The following is a 21,492-nucleotide window of genomic DNA, read 5'->3' on the forward strand; positions in this document are numbered from 1 at the left end:
GGTTTTTAAGGAGGAAAATAAGAAAAAAGAATATTTTGAACCAAAAGGTGTGCTTTTTGAACTAATGGTGGTCTGTGGATGACACTGTTATGGGGGATCTGTGGATGATGCACTGTTATGGGGGATCTGTGGATGGCACTGTTATGGGGGATCTGTGGATGGCACTGTTATGGGGGATCTGTGGATGGCACTGTTATGGGGGGATCTGTAGATGGCACTGTTATGGGGGATCTGTGGATGGCACTGTTATGGGGGGATCTGTGGATGGCACTGTTATGCGGGATCTGCGGATGGCACTGTTATGGGGGGATCTGTGGATGGCACTGTTATGGGGGATCTGTAGATGGCACTGTTATGGGGGATCTGTGGATGGCACTGTTATGGGGGATCTGTGGATGGCACTATTATGGGGGATCTATGGATGACACTGTTATGGGGGATCTGTGGATGGCACTGTTATGGGGGATCTGTGGATGGCACTGTTATGGGGGATCTGTGGATGGCACTGTTATGGGGGATTTGTGGATGGCACTGTTATGCGGGATCTGTGGATGGCACTGTTATGGGGGGGATCTGTGGATGGCACTGTTATGGGGGATCTGTGGATGGCACTGTTATGGGGGGATCTGTGGATGGCACTGTTATGGGGGATCTGTGGATGGCACTGTTATGGGGGATCTGTAGATGGCACTGTTATGGGGGATCTGTGGATGGCACAGTTATGGGGGATCTGTGGATGGCACTGTTATGGGGGGGGATCTGTGGATGACACTGCTATGGGGGGGGGATCTGTTGATGACACATATATAGCATCGTATGTGTCATCCACAGATTCCCCCCCATAACAGTGTCCCTGTGTAAATATTGACCCCCAATACAGGGGGTGGAGTTCGGGAACTGGTTTTAAAATTGCGGCGGGGCCCGGTGCAGTCACTGTACTATATTACACCGGGCCCCACACACAGCAGTATACATATGTAAAGTGTAGGCAATGCTCTGTGGTAGCGCAATCCATGTAGTACTTACTATGAAACTCCAGTACTAGCAGGCAGGCCGGTCACTCACTTTGTCACGCACACGCTCCTCCCAATTTTTTTGATGAATCAGGCTGAGCATGTGCGTGACGAAGTGAGTGACCGGCCAGCCTGCCCGCTAGTATGGGAGTTTCATAGAGAGTACTACGTGGATTGCGCTACCGCAGAGGATTGCTATACTTTACATATGGATTGCCTACACTATACACATGAATACTGCTCGTTAGCTTATATATGCCGAAAAATCAGGCAGTGTAATACAGGCTTTATCAAACAACAAGCCTTAGGGATGTATTACACCAACAGATTATATGACCAGTGATTGGTCAGATGGCCGTTTACACACACAGATCTTTTGTTATACACACCAACTATTGGTCTGATTGGACAGAAATTGGTCCAATAATGTGTGGAAAGGGTACACCGCCTCGGACGCCATCATATGTTTACCATGGACTAGCTACTTGTTGGAGAAGCTACACCTCAGTATGGGGATTTTAGTACAATGTGTACCTCTGAGCCAGCCATCTCACTGCTGGTTACACCATGTTCGACTTTAGATGTATTGTGGGTTTATCCTGGGACGACTGAACTGAATACTATTATTGCCTGTGTTACGGACTGCCTGAACTACCTCAGGAAAGGGACTGTTGGCCTCATTATTGCCTTGCATCCATCACCTTCACTGCCCCACCATTGCATGGCCTGCTTCACGAGGGAGAACAATCTAGCACCCCAAAACCTCACATCAAGGGAACCTCACCACATCGGACAGAGACCCCAATACCAAGGTTTGTCCAGAGGGAAGAAAAGATGTGCCCTGCATTCACTGCATGCCATCATAGCAACTACCACTCCTCCCATCCTCGTTTCCCTTCACTATCAGTACGCCCAGAGACCATCTCGTTATTGTGTTACTTGTCAGCTGGTAGAAAATGCTGACAGATAACATTCTCTTGGTCTGTAAATTGTAAGTTCTGTGTGTAGTCACAGGGTGGAGTCAATGGAGGGGGTTGAGACACGGGAACACACAGACAATGTAAAGCACGAGGGCTCTCAGTCTTCTTCTTGCCACCCCTGGACGAACAGCTCTTACTTCAGGAACAGGTTGTATTATGTGTCTGATTTCCGTGTATGTGTATAGGTATAATATCTCAGGAGATTTTATATGTGTACATCTAGATATTTGTAGCCTGAAGTTATGTGTTTATGGATATGTACATTTATGTATGATATATATGCACACGTCTCTGTATGTACCAGTGGCGGATCCAGAGCCTGGTCTCGGGAGGGGCACTTTCTGATTATTTTCTGTCCGCCGCCACAAAGCAATGGTGCTTATAGAACAGACTACACAGTGTAGGCCAGTGATGGCGAACCTATGGCACGGGTGCCAGAGGCGGCACTCAGAGCTCTTTATGTGGGCACCCGCACCCTGGAAAAAGTCTATGGTGTACCAATATACTTTGGACTTTACCAGCCCTTCATCAGTGCTGGGCGCACTATGAACAGCACAGGCAGCGCACTGAATGCAGACAGGCTATTATATGTAAATGATAAAGTACACAAGATATACTATACTGGACTGTAGTATTCAGGGTAAATTGGCGTGTTGGCACTTTGCGATAAATAAGTGGGTTTTGGGCTGCAGTTTGGGCACCCGGTCTCTAAAAGGTTCGCCATCACTGGTGTAGGCTATATGTGTATAACAAACATATTTCACATGAAAACTTACAATTACTTGACTTGGCCATTGGGAATCTCGGACGCCACTTCCACACTTTGGCCGGGGGCTCGGCGGAGCTGATGCGTTTTATCCTAATGAGAAAGATTTCATAATAAGGATTTGGATAAGGGGCAGAGGGATAGCAGAGCAGGGAGAGGATGGTGCTGCTACTAGGGGGTCATACCATGGGGGAGTAATAAAGCCCACCATAATGTCCCCTCAGAAGAAATAATTCTCCTTATAATGTGACAGTGCAAAAAATACCCCCTTGTAATGCCCCCAGTTGAGCTAATGTCCCCATAATGTGCCAGTATAAAATACCCCTATATAGTGCCCCTAGTAAATGCCCCCATAGTGCTCCACACCATCCTTCCTCCTAGTGCCCCCCATAATGTACCAGTATAAAATGCTCCAGTAGATGCCCTCGGTGTCCCCCATAATTTGCAAGTATAAAATACCCCTTCTTAGTACCCCCCGTAAATGACCCCATAGTACCCACCATAATGTGTCCCAGTATAAAATTGTACTGTACAGAGCGCCCATATAAAATACCCCTTCTTTGTGGCCTCAGTAGATGCCCCTATAGTGCCCCCAATCATGTGCCAGTATTAAAAGCCCTCCCATGCCAGTAATAATAGCCCCCCTGTGCCAGTAATAACAGCCGCCAGTAATAACAGCCCCTCTGTGCCAGTAATAACAGCCCCCAGTAATAACATCCCCCGTAATAACAGCCCCCAGTAATAACAGTCCCCCTATGTGCCAGTAATAACAGGCCCCAGTAATAACAGCCCCCGCCAGTAAAAGTTTTGTATATAATAAAAAAAAACAAAACAAAAACACATACTTACCTCCATGTCAGCAATGCGATGCAGGCCTCTTCCGGCCTGTGTCCCACGCTGTATGGCTCAGGTGGCACGATGACGTCATCGCGCCGCCTGCGCCGGCCTCTGATAGGCTGCAGGCACTAGGCGATACAGATGACTGGAGAGGAGCGCTTCCACAATGGAAGCGCTCATCTCCATTGTGCCCCCCCCGGATCTGCCACTGGTATGTACATGTACTAATGGTCAGATGCTGGAGGTGAGTTGGTTAGACGTGTATATCCAGTAGATAGTTAGATATTGTAAGGGATTGTTTACTTTTAGGGGGTCGACTCGCCATCACAGATTACTTCACCAGACAAGGGTAGAATGTCCAAACTCGTGTTTTATTCCGGACGTTTCAGCAAAACAGGTTATGAAGTCGCAGCTTCAACTTATCACGTGTGACATCCACACAAAATAACAAACCCTTGCCCGGCTATGCTCTAACTAAACACAAAGGCTTATCCCTGACTCACCTAGAGAGCCCTGTTCACACATGGAACACAAATGCGGCTTTCCTCAGCCATTCAGTCCAGCAACCTCCAGGCTGTGACACTTCAATACCATTTCAGGGATTGTGCCCCAGTAGTCCTCCCGACTCTGGCCTCGTGATCCTTGTTTCACAGGCGTCACCGCGTCCCCCAAAGTTCAGGCTATCGCCTAGCCTCGTGGCCCCTCAGCCCACCCGGCTGAGACCACTCACACAGAGCCTCACCAGGACTCTGCTTCACAAGACACTCCAGAGTGAGACACACCCAAGATCCAGTAGCAGGATTAAATAGGATCCCTGGACATGAGCATGCCTCAAGTCCTGGACTGGGACCTGGGGAAACAACACCTCAATGTTCACATTGCCACTATATATATATATATATTATTATTATTATTATTATTATTAATAATATATATTTTTTTAATTAAGAAGGTACAAGAAATCATCGTGGATGATAGGTACATGTCACCAAGGTTCCTGGCCTCGGTGGAGTAAGAGCCAGTTTTTATGTGTCGGCAGCAGTTGTTGTTTTACACCTTGTTACTTAGCACGGTTGTAATAGCTGATCCGGGACGGCTCTTACTGGGAGTAGTCAAAGTGCTGGGTCAGTTACTACTCCCCACGTTCCAGGCCAGGTTTTGCAAGGCATAAAAAACATCCAGCACTGCCAGGTGGAGAAGATTACCTCAGTCTGACAGTGGAGCTCAGGAGGTCTGTGTGCTGGGATCTGAGGCCTGTGCTAATCTGGAGAGCAGAGACCCGTGTGTCAAGGGAACAGGCCGCCTAAAGCATATATTTGAACTTTCTGCCGGCTGAGCCTGCGAGACCCCAGTATTATGACTTACTCCACCTTTTGCAAAAGTGGCTACAGCCTGAGGTGCTGAGTCCCATGGCTATGCTGGATAGACTATTGGCTGATATGTTCTGGAGGGCTTTTGCCACCGTCTCTCCAGCAATGGATCGACCAGGTCTCTCCAGGTAATGCCCTTGAGATGGTCGACCTGGTGGAACGCTATGAGGCTACCCGGAATCTACAGGTAGGTTCTTTTGGGAGGGGGCAGTCAAATCCTGTAAATCTCCCCCCAGACCGGACTTGTGTCAACCAAAACCGCCCGGGATGTACCCCCTATGGATCCGGCTCCGATAGTCTGCTGGCGGTGTCGGGAGCCTGGCCATGTACGAGCTGACTGTCCACATCAGGTGGAACCCATGGACACAAACTATGGCTTCCGTCAGTCGTTATATTCCAGGAAGCTGTGTGCAGCAGGTACCCCAGAAACTCTAAATCACGTGTTGCTGTTGGAAGTGGGAGACACTCCAGCAGAGGCCCTGCAGTACTCAGGGAGTCTGGTGTCCCTAGTAAGGGCTCCCCTGGTACGGTGCGCTGAGTATACTGGCCGGAAAGTCGGCGTCATGTGCATTCGTGGGACTTAAAAGACTATACCACCGGCCTAGTGTCTCTAAGCACGGGGCTGGCAGGTGGACTCACGAAGTGGCAGTTGCCACAAACTTACACACAAAAACGTATAATTTGGCCTGCTACAAAAGTGACTAATACTCTTGAGACAGAAGTAACCCCAGCAGAGTGGCCTTGCTTGGGGAGAAGCCAGAACCCTGGGAACCCGAGGCTGAAGAGCCAGCGGTAGGGGTGACCGCCGCTTTGGTGAAAGAGGTGGAGACAACCCCACTGAGTGTAATGGTGGGAGACGTGGAGTACTTGCCGCCAGGGCGTGAGCTGGCAGACCGCAATGTCTCAAGGGATAATTTTGGTACTGCACAACACACTATCCCGAGCCTGGGAAAATTTATTAATAGTAGATGGTGAACCACAACAAGCTGGGGCAGAGTCGGTGTTAGTGTTGATCACGAATATTCGAATTGCTAATTTTTATCGCAGATATAGCTACTTTGAAAATTCGCGAATATTTTGAATATATAAGTGATATATATTTGTAATTTCGAATATTCAAGGTTTTTTTTATTGCAAATTTTCTGAATGCAAATTTTTAGCGCAAATTTTTCAATTGCCGAGTAAAAACATGATTTCTCCCTGCTTCTTGCTTGTGGGCCAATGACTCATTGGCCCACAAGCAAGAAGCAGGGAGGAATTATGACTTTAAATGGGAGAAATTATGAATATTCTAAAAAACAAATATATAGCACTATATCGAACATATTAGTTTTTTTTTTATATTCGTAATATTCTAAAACAAGAATATATAGCAATATAGCGAATATTGGAAAAAAAAAAATGAATATATAGCAATTTAGCTAATATAGTGCTATTATCTTCTTTGTCTAATAGTAGTACAAGTTCATATTAGAAAAAAATTACAACTATAAAAAAAAAAATATAGCAATATATAAGCTAAATTGATCTACATTCGGGTTTTTTCGAATATTCGCGGTATAGCTATATATTCTAGTTTTAGAATATTACGAATATTCGAAAAAATAAATATATTCGATATAGTGCTATGACTCATTGGCCCACAAGCAAGAAGCAGGGAGGAATCATGTTTTTGCTCGGCAATTGAAAAATTTGCCATAAAAATTACTAAAATTTGCATTACCAAATGAGCATATTACGCAATCATTACCTTGTCAATTTTTTTATTTTTTTTATTTTTTAAATCGTAGAATATAACAAATATTCGGATTTACAAATATTCCCCGAATATTCCATAAAATATTCACGAAATATCGCAAATTCGAATATCACACCTGCCGCTCATCACTAGTCGGCGTTCCCCCGTTTTGTTTTTCAGCAGGATATGTTGCATCGGGTAAACCAGATGTGGGATGAACCCATTAAACAGTTGGTGGTGCCTCAGGCTTATCGTAAACTCGTGTTAGAGTTAGCCCAACAACATGTTCTCAGGGGGTCATCTGGGAATGCAGAAAACAAAGGACCGGATTGTACAACGGTTTTACTGGCCCAGTTTGTTTAGGGAGGTGGACGAATTCTGTAAATCTTGCCCGACCTGCCAGGCAACTAGCCCCCAGACCATTTTCCGTAGTCCCTTGGTACCTCTCCCGATCATTGAGGTACCGTTTGAGCATATCGTTATGGACCTTGTAGGCCCAGTACCGAAGTCCTCTAGAGGACACCAACACATTTTGGTCGTCCTAGACTACGCCACTCGGTACCCGGAGGCGGTGCTACTGCAACATACATTGGCTAAACTGTTCTCCCAAGTGGGGCTACCTAAAGAGGTTCTGACTGACCAGGGGACCCCTTTTATGTCCAAGGTGATGAGGGAACTCTGTAAGTTGCTGCACATAATACAGCAACGGACGTCCGCAAACGGTATGGTAGAAAGGTTCAACCAAACATTAAAAAATATGTAGGTGGCTAAAGATGGGAAGGACTGGGACCTTCTTCTGCCCTATCATGTTTCAGTGCGAGAGGTACCCCAGACCTCTACCGTGTTCTCACCCTTTGAACTGCTATATGGCAGACACCCTTGCCGTCTCTTGGATGTAGCCAAAGAGGCATGGGAACAACAGCCCACTCTGTACAAAAGGGTTATTGAGTACGTTACCCAGATGCAAGAATGGATAGAGACAGTGTTGCCTCTTGTTAGGGAGCATATGGAGGCAGCTCAGCAAGCCCAGAGTCGGGTCTATAATTGGCAGGCTCGGGTCCGGATCTTTAACCTAGGTCATTGGGTTTTGGTTCTGGTACCAACCGTGGACAGCAAGTGGCTAGGTGGCAGGGGCCTTACGAGAAAGTTGGAATGGTGAACAACAAGTTAGACCAGCCAGGGCGGCGGAAGCCAGAACAGATTTACCGTGTTAATTTACTTAAGCTGTGGAAGTATAGGGAGACCTCTTCGGAAGCCCGCGTCCGGGTTTTCTAGGGGAAGAGGTTACGGCCCCTTTGTCTGATGCAAGGAAAGCGGTTGCCACCGTAAAAGTTGCTGACAGCCTCTCCTCTAAACAGGCTCAGGAGGCCAGGGAGTTCGTTAGTCGGAACACAGATATGTTCTTGGACCTCCCTGGACGAACTTCCACAATCCAGCATGACATTGTTATTGAACCTCAGCCCAAAGTCCGGTTAAAACCATACTAGGTACCCGAGGCTTGGCGACAAGCCATCTCGGAGAAAGTGCAGTTAATGCTGCAACTAGATGTCATTGAGGAGTCTAAAAGTGAGTGGGCCAGTCCTATAGTCTTAATACCCAAGCCAGACCAGACGTTACGGTTCTGCAACGATTTTCGTAAACTGAATGAGATTTCAAAATTCGATGCGCATCCCATGCCCCGGGTGGATGAGCGTATCGAAAGGTTAGGAAAAGCCCAGTATTTTTCTGTTTTGGACCTCACGAAAGGGTACTGGCAGGTTCCATTAATGGAGGCTGCCAAAGAGAAAACTGTCTTCCTCATACCTGAAGGACTGTATCACTACAAGGTGCTACCCTTTAGTCTGCATGGTACCTCCGCCACTTTCAACGGCTTATGGACATTGTGCTGCGACCACATCGTCGGTATGCATTAGCTGACCTGGACGATATTGTCATCCACAGTACCAACTGGGAAAGTCACCTACCCAAAGTGCAGGCTGTAGTGGACTCCCTTCGGAAGGTGGGACTAACTGCTAACCCAAAAAAATGTGCAATAGGGTTAGAAGAGACCAAGTACCTGGGGTAAGTCAATGGGCGCAGAGTCATTAAACCCCCAAGTAAATAAAATAGAGGCAATACAAAATTGGCCTCAACCTGTCACTACTAGGCAAGTAAAGAAAAAAGCATTTTTAGAGCAGCACCCATGGACATAAATGGCTACACCGATAATGCAACAGCCGAGCCACGACCACAGATCCTCAGCAGTCAACCATATGGCAAATGGAGAGGTAGCGGCAGCATCTCCAGTGAATCCTTTATTGTACTGACTTTACAGAAAGTGTGCCATAATATCAAGCAGCAACGTTTCGACTGTGTAACAGCCTTTGTCAAACCTAATGGCTTTAGGCTTGACAAAGGCTGGGATACTGCCGAAATGTTGCTGCTTGATTTTATGGCACACTTTCTGTAAAGTCAGTCCAATAAAGGATTCACTAGAGATGCTGCCGCTTCCTCTCTTCATTCACTAGGCAAGTAAAGTAATATCTGGGAATGGTGGGCTGTTACATGAGGTTTGTCCCCCACTTTGCTATGGTGGCCGCACCATTGACAGGGCTCTTGAAGGGACACAAGTCAGTGATGGTTTGCTGGGATGTTCGGGCGGAAGAGGCTTTCTCCGTTTGGAAATCGGCCCTGTGCGGGTCCCCAGTTTTGGTGACACCCGACTTTACAAGGGAGTTTATAGTACAGACCGATTCTTTCAAAGTGGGCCTCGGTGCTGTACTGTCTCAGGAAGTCAACGGGGAGGAGCATCCCGTTGTCTTCCTAAGCCGTAAGCTCACCCCTGCCGAGACCTGGTATAGTATAGTGGAGAGAGAGTGCCTGGTTATCAAGTCTCTCCATAATTATTTGTTGGGGAGAAGATTCCATCTGGTGACCGACCACTTCCCTCTCAAGTGGATGAGCCAGGCCAAAGAGAGAAATGCTTGAGTCACCAGGTGGTTCCTGTCCTTACAAAACTTTACGTTCTCTGCAGAACACAGGGCCAGCCGGTTGCAGGGAAATGCAGATGCCCTGTTCCGAGTATACTTTGGTACTTAGCATGGCTGTAATAGCTAATTTGGGATGGCTCTGACTGGGAGTAGTCAAAGTGCTGGGTGGGTGACTACTCCCCACGTTCCAGGACGGGTTTGCCAGGCATAAAAACCAGCCAGCACTGGCAGGTGGAGAGGATTACCTCCGTCTGACACTGGAGCTCAGCAGGTCTGTGTGCTGGGATCTGGGGCCTGTGCTGGGCTGGAAAGAAAAGACCTGTGTGTCAGGGGAACAGGCCGCCTAAAGCCTGTATTTGAACTTTCTGAGTCAGAACTGCCACCAAGGTGACTTTTGTTTTATTACTTGCCTTTGGGTGTAAAGTAACACCAACACTGCAAAAATAATGTTTTGTTTTGGGCATCATGTGTATATAAACAGTCAAGTTTGAATTGCAAACTTGTATTTTACCTCTGTACTGCGCCCGCTTATCCTAACCACCCGAATCCCCCACTATATATATATATATATATATATATATATATATATATACACACATATACACAGTACAGACCAAAAGTTTGGACACACCTTCTCATTCAAAGAGTTTTATTTATTTTCATGACTATGAAAATTGTAGATTCACACTGAAGGCATTAAAACTATGAATTAACACATGTGGAATTATATAAATAACAAAAAAGTGTGAAACAACTGAAAATATGTCATATTCTAGGTTCTTCAAAGTAGCCACCTTTTGCTTTGATTACTGCTTTGCACACTCTTGGCATTCTCTTGATGAGCTTCAAGAGGTAGTCACCTGAAATGGTCTTCCAAAAGTCTTGAAGGAGTTCCCAGAGATGCTTAGCAGTTGGCTCTTTTGCCTTTACTCTGCGGTCCATCTTGATTGGGTTCAGGTCCGGTGACTGTGGGACATATACTGTTGCCGGATTTGCTGCGAGTGGGCCTGTTGCAAGGGAGGTTCCTGAGTGTGGTACTGGGCTCTGAGGAAATCTGTAGCCGGGCATTGGACTTCGAGATGGGTATTGACTGGGGTATAAGGCTTTAAGGCAGTTTTTGACTGTTCTGTCCCCACATGAAGGCGAATAAAGGTGTAGCTGATAATGACTTTGTGACTGTCCTACCTTCGTATGCAAGCAGTGGGGCAGACCGGACCGGCAGATGCTCAGGTTAGATGGATCCAGACGTAGACATGAGGATGCAATCAACGTAAGTTTATTTGATCTAGAGCAGTGACATACGGTGATGCAATACAGTGATGCAGTAACAGAGTAGATGCTGTCATGTGGATGTCTTTCCTGAGGCTAACTGCTGGTCAAAAACTGATGCCTTCACAAGCCAAGGTGTGTGTCACCAGTCACAAAGGAATGCAGCACTGAAAATGGCTACAGGAAGTGACAAGGACCAAGGCTGCTAAAACCACGCCCAGCAGAGAAAATCTTTATAGACAAGAACAAGGCGTGCAGCATACGAGTTCCGGCCAGCAGATGGCAGCAGAGAACAATACATAGAAACAACATAGTGAAAGAAGATATAATAATACAGTGCATGAATTAAATTTAAAAGAAACAGCACAAGAAAGGATAAGGAGTTTAAAGGCTTTCAATATGTGGAAGGAGACAAAAAATTATTAATGTACGCAGACGATATTTTATTATTTATGCACAATACTGGGGATCAGTTTAATAGAGTAATAGATATAATAGACAATATTTTTTTTTTCTCTTTTAAATATTAATTGGTGGAAATCCAATATGATGATATTAGATGTTCAACCACAGGGAAATTTAAGGGTGCATGTGCTTAAAAACACAAAAGTTTTAAATATTTAGGTATACAAATCTCCGGAAGCATAGAAGATTATGAAAAGCTGAATGTACTCCCTGTAATAAAAGAACTTAGAACTAAAATGCATATTTGGAAAAGACTACCGTTGTCAATTCAGGGTCGGGTAAATCTAATAAAAATTGTTTTCCTCTCAAAAATACTCCATGTTCTACATAATGCCCCACTGAGACTACCGCAAAAGATTTTTAGGTTATTTGATAGCCTAATGGGGGATTTTATTTGTAAAGGCGCTATCCCTAGGATAAAAAAAAGAAGTGCTTCAGCTCCCAGTAAGAGAGGGTGGATTAGCTGTTCCGAATAGTTTTTTTTCATTATTTAATAAAACAATATAGTCAGATAAAAGCTAGCTTGAACGGTTTGGTGGGAAGGCAGGAATTAAATTAATTGGGTTGGAGAGAGGAATGAAATCACTTAGAGGTATTGGAATCAGGCACATTGGTGAAAAATAATACAGCAAATAGAATATTAAATTCACTGGAGTATATATGGGTGGAAGTTAAAAAAATATTAGAGATTAAAGGTTTTTTGCACTATACACCTATTTGGAAAAATTTTAATTTAAAGGAATTGCAAACAATTAGGATCTATATAGACTGGGAAAGAAAGGGGATGAAGTATCTAGGCCAGATATTTGAGGAAGATAAATTGAAGGACTTTAATACACTGGTTAGGGAGTTTGGGATCCCCCATAAGGATTTCTACAACTACTTCCAGCTTAAGAATGCGTTGAGGACAGTGGTGCAGGTAGATAAATATAGAAAGGAACAATCAGATAGATTATATAAATTCCCAGTCTGAGCCCTGCAGCTCAACTGGATGAAAAGAAGCAGAAAGTTGCAGACAACCTCCAGTTCCAGGAAGAAAGCATCCCCTGAGAATATAACTGTGAGTCAAGTCCAGAGACCTAGGAAAAGCCATTCCTCCTCAGCTACTCTGTCCCCACAAAGCAGAAGGTACAGTTCAAAGCAGAAGCATTTATCCCTGTGAATAATTTCCAAAACCTGCTCGGACCAAAGACCAAAGCTGTGTTCTGTTTGGATACAAGTTATCCTCAGTAAATAAAAGTTTGAACTTCATCTAAAGGTCTGGACATAATTTCTGCTGTAAAATTCCTCTATTACTCTTACTATCACTACACTCAAATTTGTTGCGAGTGAGCCAGGAGCTAGGAGTCCAGCCGTACCCAGGTAGGAGACACCGTTGACACAATTACCACCACCTACAAGAGACATTATAAGCCATTACACCACTCTGGCATTCCTAACCTGGGACGTGCGTCCCAGGTTAGAAATGCCCTGTGATGGTACTCTGCGCACGCTGCAATTGGCATCACAAACAAAATACAGACTTTTATCCACCTGACCCAGCCACTGCATTAAAGTGGCGTCAGCGTACCCATTTCCTGGTCACTGCATAAAGTGGCGTCACTAGAACAGGATCGAACTGTGTGCCCACAGGATCGGATTGTGTGCCTATCTCTGCTAGAACAGGATTTACCTTTGTGCCTATATTTCTGGCTATAGTCATCACCAATCCCCTGAAAATTGACTTTTATTGCATGTACTTATTGCTGAAGAGTGTGGGTTTGCATCAGTTGCAGCACAGTGGCAGAGCAGGGGTTAATCGGCCAGATATTATCACCCAGCAGAGGGGAGGGGACCAGACAGCCCGCCTCCACAGAGAAAGCATTCCTACAGCATCAGGAACAAAAGTGCTGAATACAAGTTCCCAGGAGGACAAGAAGTGAAGCGGCGGCCATCTTGAAAAAGGTAAAATAGTATTTTCTGCATTGGATGTTAAAGAAGCCCCTGCCCGTGGATCTGAGTGAGTACAACTATGCAAATAACCTTGCTAAAGACTGTTAAGAGTTATAATCTGTCTGCCAGAGCACCATACTTCTCGAAATTGAGCAGTTGAAGCGACTATTAACCCCTTAAGGACTCAGCCCTATTTAACCTTAAGGACCTGGCCATTTTTGGCAAATATGACCAGTGTCACTTTAAGTGCTGACAACTTTAAAACGCTTTGACTTACCCAGGCCATTCTGAGATTGTTTTTTCATCACATATTGTACTTCATGACACTGCTAAAGTTGTGTCAAAAAAGTAAATTTTTTTGCACAAAAAAATACCAAATTTACCAATATTTAATTTTTTTTTGCTAATTTCTAGGTTTCAGTTTCTTTACTTCCGTAATACATAGTAATACCCCCAAAAATGTTGATGACTTTACATTCCCCATATGTCTACTTCATGTTTGTATCATTTTGTGAATGTCATTTTATTTTTTGGGGATGTTACATAGCTTAGAAGTTCAGAAGCCAATTTAAAAAAAATTCAGAAATTTTCCAAATCCCACTTTCTATGGACCTGTTCAGGTCTGAAGTCACTTTGTGAGGTTTTCGTAATAGAAACCACCCAAAAATGACCCCATTTTAGAAACTACACCCCTCACGGTATTCAAAACTGATTTTACAAACTTTAACCCTTTAGGTCTTCCACAAGACTTCATGGCAAATGGACATAAAATTTAAGAATTTCAATTTTTTGGAAAATGTTCCATTTTAACCCATTTTTTCCAGTATTAAAGTAAGGGTTAACTGCCAAACAAAACTTAAAATGAGTAGCCCTGATTCTGTAGTTTGCAAAAACACCTCATATGTGGTCCTAAACTACTGTTTGGCCAAACGGGAGGACATAGAAGGAGGGGAACGCCATATGGGTTTGGGAAGGCAGATTTTGCTGGACTGGTTTCGTTTATACCATGTCCCATTTCAAGCCCCCCGTTGCACCCCTAGAATAGAAATTCCCAAAAATTGACTCCATCTAAGAAAGTTAATGGCAGATGGAGAAACAATTTTGAAATTTCTATTTTTTTGGAAAATTTTCCATTTTAACCCATTTTTTCCAGTAATAAAGTAAGGGTTAACTGCCAAACAAAACTCAATATGGGTTGCCCTGAATCTGTAGTTTGTAGAAACACCCCATATGTGGTTGTAAACTACTATTTGGCTAAACGGCAGGACATAGAAGAAGGGGAACGCCATATGGTTTTTGGAAGGCAGATTTTGCTGGACTGGTTTATTTATACCATGTACCCTTTCAAGCCCCCTGATGTACCCCTAGAGTAGAAACTCCATAAAAGTGATCCTATCTAGGAAACTACGGGGTAAGGTGGTTGATGTTTTGGGGTAAATAAGATTTTTGGTTGCTCTATATTACACTTTTTTGAGGCAAGGTAACAAAAAATTTAAATTCTAAAATTGTTTCTACATTTGCTATTTAGTTTTGTGGAACACCTAAAGGGTTAACAAAGTTTGTAAAGTAACTTTTGAATACCTTGAGGGGTGTAGTTTCTTAGATGGGGTACATTTTTTTGGAGTTTCTAGTCTAGGATACATCAGGGGGGCTTCTAATGGAACATGGTGTAAATAAACCAGTCCATCAAAATCTGCCTTCCAGAAACCATATGGCGTTCCCTTCGTTCTATGCCCTGCCGTGTGGCTATATAGCCATTTACGACCACATATGGGGTGTTTCTGCAAACTACAGAATCAGGGCCATAAATATTTAGTTTTGTTTGGCTGTTAACCCTTGCTTTATTACCGGAAAAAAAGGATTCAAATGGAAATTTTGCCAAAAAATGGGTTTGGCACAGTTTTTATTTTATATTTTTAACGCTGTTCATCCGAGGGGTTTGGTCAAATGTTATTTTTATGGGGCAGATTCTTACGGACGCGGCGATACCTAATATGTCTACATTTTAAAATGTATTTAGATTTTACACTATATTATCATTTTAGGAACCCCAAAAAATTATTTTAGTATCTCCATAGCCTGGGAGCTACAGTTTTTTTTTTTTTTTGTTAGGCGACTATCTAATGTAGGGGCTCAATTTTTGCGGGATGAGATGGCGGTTTTATTGGCACTAATTGGGGGTGCATATGACATTTTGATCGCTCGCTATTACACTTTTTGTGATCTTAGGTGATAAAAAAAAGCTTTTTTTTTACAAATTTTTTTTTAACGCTGTTCATCTGGGGGGTTGGCTTAAATGTTATTTTTATAGAGAAGATTTTTATGGAGGTGGCGATGCCCAATATGTATGGCTCTCAGACACTAAGCAGGCATCCTCAAACTGCGGCCCTCCAGATGATGTAAAACTACAATTCCCACCATGCCCTGCTGATGGCTGTAGGTTGTCTGGGCATGCTGGGAGTTATAGTTTTACAACATCTGGAGGGCCGCAGTTTAAGGCAGTCTGCACTAAAACTAATATTTTGGGGGGAAAAAATTGTTTCCGTGTCTCCAAAGTCTGAGAGCCATAGTTTTTTTTATGTTCTCTAGGGGACTGTTGGTGATAATAAAAATGTAGTACTCCATGGAAGTGTGATACTCTCTGAAGCAATCGACAACGCAGAGGCCCAGATGATCGGGGCAAGTGTCACATTGAGTGGTGGTGTCCTTCCGTATCCCTCTCCTGTGACACGCTCTGCACTTTTTGGGGGTTCTTCCCTTCTTTCCAGTATGGGGACCACACCTGGAAAATGTTGGCCAAGGACGATCTGGGCGCCTCCAATTCCCGCAGTACTCCGGTATGCTCTTTCCCGGTCTGAAAAGATCAGGTCCTTGAGGACTGCCTCATAGAATTGGAGGAATGTCCCTGTGCTGCCAGCGCTTCGGGATAGTACAAAAGCGTTGTACAAGGCAACCTGTACCAGGTAGACTGTAACTTTTTTGTACCATGCCCGAGTTTTGCGCATGGCATTATATGGCTTGAGGACTTGATCAGAGAGATCAACTCCTCCCATATACCGATTGTAGTCGACGATGTACACGGGCTTGAGGACCGTTGCCGTGGTACCTCGCACAGGGACAGGGATGGTGCTGTTACCGTGGATTATGGACAGTATAAAGACATCCCTTTTGTCCTTATACCTGACCAGCAACAGGTTTCCACTGGTAAGGGCACAGGTCTCACCCCTGGGGATAGGTACCTGGAGGTGGTAGGTAGGGAGGCCACATAGATTTTTCTGCACGGTCCCACAAGCGAACGTGGATCTGGCAGAAAGCGACCTGAACAAGGGAATGCTAGTATAAAAGTTATCCATGTACAAGTGGTAACCCTTATCTAGCAGTGGATACATAAGGTCCCACACGACTTTCCCGCTAACACCCAGAGTGGGGGTTGAATTTGGGAATCTCGCCCATCATACACACGAAATTTGTAAGTGTACCCTGAGGTACTCTCACAAATTTTGTAAATTTTCACGCCATACCTCCCCCGCTTAGTGGGAATGTATTGGCAGAAACGGAGTCTCCCCTTGAACGCAATGAGAGACTCATCAACCGCGACCTCCCTTCCAGGAACGTAGGCCTGCGCAAATTTGGCCCCAAAGTGATCGATGACCGGCCGTATCTTATACAGACGGTCATAGGCAGGATCACCTCGGGGGAGGGACATGCTGCATTATCTGAATAATGCAGACATTTCCGGATGGCCTCAAAACGGGGATGTGTCATGGCCATACTGTAGAGTGGGTCTGGTAGAGGACGTCCCCACTCCAGTATTACCTGAAACTGGGTTTTTGCACTAGACCCATGTGCAGCACGAGGCGGGGGGGGGGAGTAGCAGAGTGGCGGGGGGGCTAGGGTCTCAAAGCTAGAAAACAATAAATTTAGATAAAGTGTTTTTTTTTTCCTAACTAACTTTTCCCTTCTATCCTTGCCTAACGGTGCCTCTCCCTCACTGACCCTAACCTACCTGGAGGGTGATGGGTGCAGGAGGGTGATGGGTGCCGACGGAGGGGATCACAGGAGCCTGGTGAGGACGGTTGTGGACGGTGCAGGTGCTGAAACAGGAAGAGGAGAGGAGAGAGGAGCGCCGGGAGTTTGAATCTCCCGCCTCTCTCCCCGCACCATTCAGCACCTTGGACAGCACCACCACCCCTAATCAGCACCGCGGCCAGCACCGCCTCTCCCAAATGCTCGGACTGTGATTCGTGGTATGTAATCACACCACCGGTCACAGTCCTTTTCCGGTTCATCGGGTCACCTGAGACCCGAATGGACCGGAAACGCAACAAACCACAGGTCTGAATTGACTTACGTTTTGCTGCGATCGCCGATGCGGGGGGGGGTCACATTGACTGGGGATGAAAAAAACGAAGAGAAAGAAAGTTGAATTCCCAGACGAGAGCAAAACGTCCTCCAAAACCTGGAAACAAATTGCGTCCCCCTATCAGACACCACATCAGAGGGAATGCCATGTAGTTTTACAATGTTATTGATAAAAACCTGAGCAAGATTTTTCTCGTAGAGATGTCCCGAATAGTTCGCCGGCGAATAGTTCCCGACGAACATTGCTTGTTCGCGTTCGCCGCGGCGGGCGAACATATGCGATGTTCGGTCCGCCCCTAATACATCATCATTGATTAAACTTTGACCCTGTACCTCACAATTAGCAGACACATTCCAGCCAATCAGCAGCAGACCCTCCCTCCCAGACCCTCCCACCTCCTGGACAGCATCCATTTTAGATTCATTCGAAAGCTGCATTCTCAGTGAGAGGAGGGACAGTGCAGCTGCTGCTGATTCAATAGGGAAAGCGTTAGCTAGGGCAGTGTTCTGTGTCCACAGACTCATCTGCTGTAAGGACAGTGTCCTGACAGCACCCCAAAAATCCCTTTTATATATACATATATATATATATATATACATATATATACACACATATATATATATATATATATATATATATATATATATATCAGTTGCCTGCCCGTGTGTGAGAGGCTGCAGGCTCTCAGATAAAAAAAAAATTATATTTAATATTTTTCTGTGATATAATCCCAGTTGCAAGCCAGTGTGTGTCAGGCCCACACAGTCTGTATTGTGGCCACTGGCTAGGCCTCCACTCAAACCGTTACAGGGTGTCACTCACTCAAATACCTTGCAGATAAAAAAAATTATATTTAATATTTTTCTGTTAAATAATCCCAGTTGCAAGCCCGTGTGTGTCAGGCCCACACAGACTGTATTGTGGCTAGTGACTAGGCCTCCACTCATACCGTTACAGGGTGTCACTCACTCAAATACCTTGCAAATGAAAAAAAAAATCTTTTATATTTTTCTGTGATATAATCACAGTTGAAAGCCAGTGTGTGTCAGGCCCACACAGACTGTATTGTGGCTAGTGGCTAGGCCACCACTCATACCTTTACAGGGTGTCACTCACTCAAATATCTTGCAAATAAAAAAAATTATATTTAATATTTTTCTGTGATATAATCACAGTTGCAAGCATGTTGTGTGTCAGGCCCACATAGACTGTATTGTGGCCACTGGCTAGTGGCTAGGCCTCCACTCATATCGTTACAGGGTGTCACTCACTAAAATACCTTGCAAATAAAAAAAATTGTATTTAATATTTTTCTGTGATATAATCACAGAAAAGGACCATTAAAGGACCATCCTTTAATGGATGTGGGCAGTTCCGGGGCACTGATGAAAGTAGTGCATGCATCCGTGGATTTTTTGTGGACACACGGATCATGGAAATGTGGACAAACATTAAAATAAATCGATCAGTATGCAGTCCGTAAAAATAGCGGACAGCACGCGTCCCTGAAAAGGCCTTACTTTATTCTACTGGTGGATATGACTGTGGTGGCACCAAATATGTATTTTTATGTAAAGCTAATAAATATTTTTCATTTATTTATTTTTAATAGTTTAGTTATTTTTGGGGAGACTTTTTTAAATTACATTTTATTACATTTAATTTCACCTAATAAAGGGACTTAATTCATTTGATTGCATACAAAATGCTTTGAAAAAGTTCCAAAAAAGGGAAAAAAAACGAATGGACGGCACATCCCCGCGCTGTGCATTGCTTCTCAGCATAAACAGTACACTGCCCTAATCTACACACTGTACACAAGGCATTAGTATAGTCCCCCTCACCACGCCAAGGTTGCCTCTACGAGTGGGTACCTACTCTAAATTGGTGCAGAGCCACTTGGCGACCACCGACACTACAGCACTGCAGCAGGACGGATCTGGCACTCCGGTATTTTGAATGCCGGATCAGGCACTAATACATTCCTATGGAAATAAAATGCTGGATCCGGCATTCAGGCAAGTCTTCTGTTTTTATTTTTTACCGGAGATAAAACCGTAGCATGCTACGGTTTTATCTTTTGCCTGATGAGTCAAAACGACTAAACTGAAGACATCCTGATGCATCCTGAACGGATTGCTCTCCATTCAGAATGCATTAGGATAAAACTGATCAGTTCTTTTCCGGTATAGAGCCCCTAGGACGGAACTTAATGCCGGAAAAGAAAAACACTAGTGTGAAAGTACCCTCATGAATCAAATCTTCGATTTACTTGCTGAGTCGGCTGACAAGCAAGTGAACCGAAGCTCAGGAGTTTAAGGCCTTGTTCACACAACAGTTATTTACATCAGTTTTTGTGAGCCAAAACCAGGAATGGAGGCTACACAGAGATAAGGGATAATGAAAAGTTCTGTGTTTTTGACCAGCACCTGGTTTTGGCTCACAATAACTGATGGAAATAACTGAAGTGTGAACAAGGCCTAAAAAAACATCCAGGGGGTGGGGAAAACTCATGACTGAAGGAGAGGGGTAATTAATATAATTAAAATGGTTGCAGAACTGGTGGGTTGTGAGGGCCCAGGCTTCGCTTTAGGATCATGTTACACAATACCTACTGGTGTCTCTGCTACCTCACATGGATCGGCTCAGGCAGATGAATCGACTCATCCAGTTCAGTGAAAGGAATCAATTCAAAAGAACGATTCGTTCAAGAACTGGACATCTCTACTGCAGCGTCAGCAGTTGCCACGTGGTACTGTGCCAAATTTGAATAGGTCCCACTCTAGTAGCAGGGGTGCTGTTTTACTGCTGGGTCCCACCTCCTACTGGTGCAGCGCTGGTGGTCGCTACGTGGTGCCGTGCCACATTAGTGTAGATCGCACTCAAGGAGGCAACCTTGGTGTGGTGAGTGGGCTTATACATTCTGATCAAAATGTGTACCAATACCTCATGTACAGTACATATATCAGGGGGTTGTATACCATTTATTACGCTGAGAAGCAGTTATAGACCAATGCACAGCATGCGGATGTGAGATACATGTTTTGTTTTTTTGGGGGGGGGTTTAGCTCCGAGGGCGTGAGAGGCTTCAAAGAGTCTTTCATAACGACATGTTTTTTTTTTTGTTGTTTTTTTTTTACTATCCAACCTGCAAAAAAAATCTCAGTTGTGATTGGTGAAAGGATTTGTACCAAGATTAAAACATATCCCCAGTATAAGGGATAAGTATCGGATTATGGATCTGACTGCTGGGAACCTTAAACTTCTTCTCTTCTCCTTTCAGCTGAGACTCTGGTCTATATCGCGCAGTGACACCATGTCGGTTCTGACTTCAGTTCCAAAAATAGATTTTTCGCCTGCAACGGCAGAAGACTATGAAGAACTGATGTCTATCTCTAGTGGGTTATTCAACGGAACGGACTATGTGCCTCTGAAGTACCATACATGGCTGAAGGAACCCCAGAGAAGAATGTTCGTGGCCAGGTGTGAAGGGAAAGTGGTGAGTAGAAAAGAGTAAATTATTAATGACTGATGGTCATATTTATGAAGAATATTAATAGGGAGGGGGAAATAAGTCACTGCTAGACACCTCTGGTAGAGTCTTATCTCCTGCAGGAACATAGGATCAGACATGTTCAAATCCAGCATAGCCAATCATTTTTTTAGCCCCTGTGGGTGGGGTCTCTCCATTTCATGCATGATCACTTGGCCAGTGATGCGGCCAGGCTCATCCCCCTCTTGTTTGATGGACGAATGGATGAATTTATAGCTGGTAGCGGTGACACAGGAG

At 44.5% G+C, this 21,492-nt stretch overlaps 1 protein-coding gene across 1 annotated transcript in view; it reads left to right on the plus strand.

Annotated features, from left to right (window-relative positions):
* The first annotated feature begins 2,052 nt into the window (after positions 1-2,052).
* The window catches only part of LOC122927162 (histidine N-acetyltransferase-like), a 53,143-nt gene continuing 33,703 nt past the window's right edge, over positions 2,053-21,492 (plus strand). The window contains exons 1-2 of the mRNA XM_044278757.1: positions 2,053-2,141; positions 20,986-21,201. Coding sequence (XP_044134692.1) covers positions 21,019-21,201 — 183 coding nt within the window. The 5' untranslated portion in view covers positions 2,053-2,141; positions 20,986-21,018. The remainder of the gene's footprint in view (positions 2,142-20,985; positions 21,202-21,492) is intronic.

Source organism: Bufo gargarizans, chromosome 2 (assembly GCF_014858855.1).
Source record: "Bufo gargarizans isolate SCDJY-AF-19 chromosome 2, ASM1485885v1, whole genome shotgun sequence".
Classification (NCBI taxonomy): domain Eukaryota; kingdom Metazoa; phylum Chordata; class Amphibia; order Anura; family Bufonidae; genus Bufo; species Bufo gargarizans.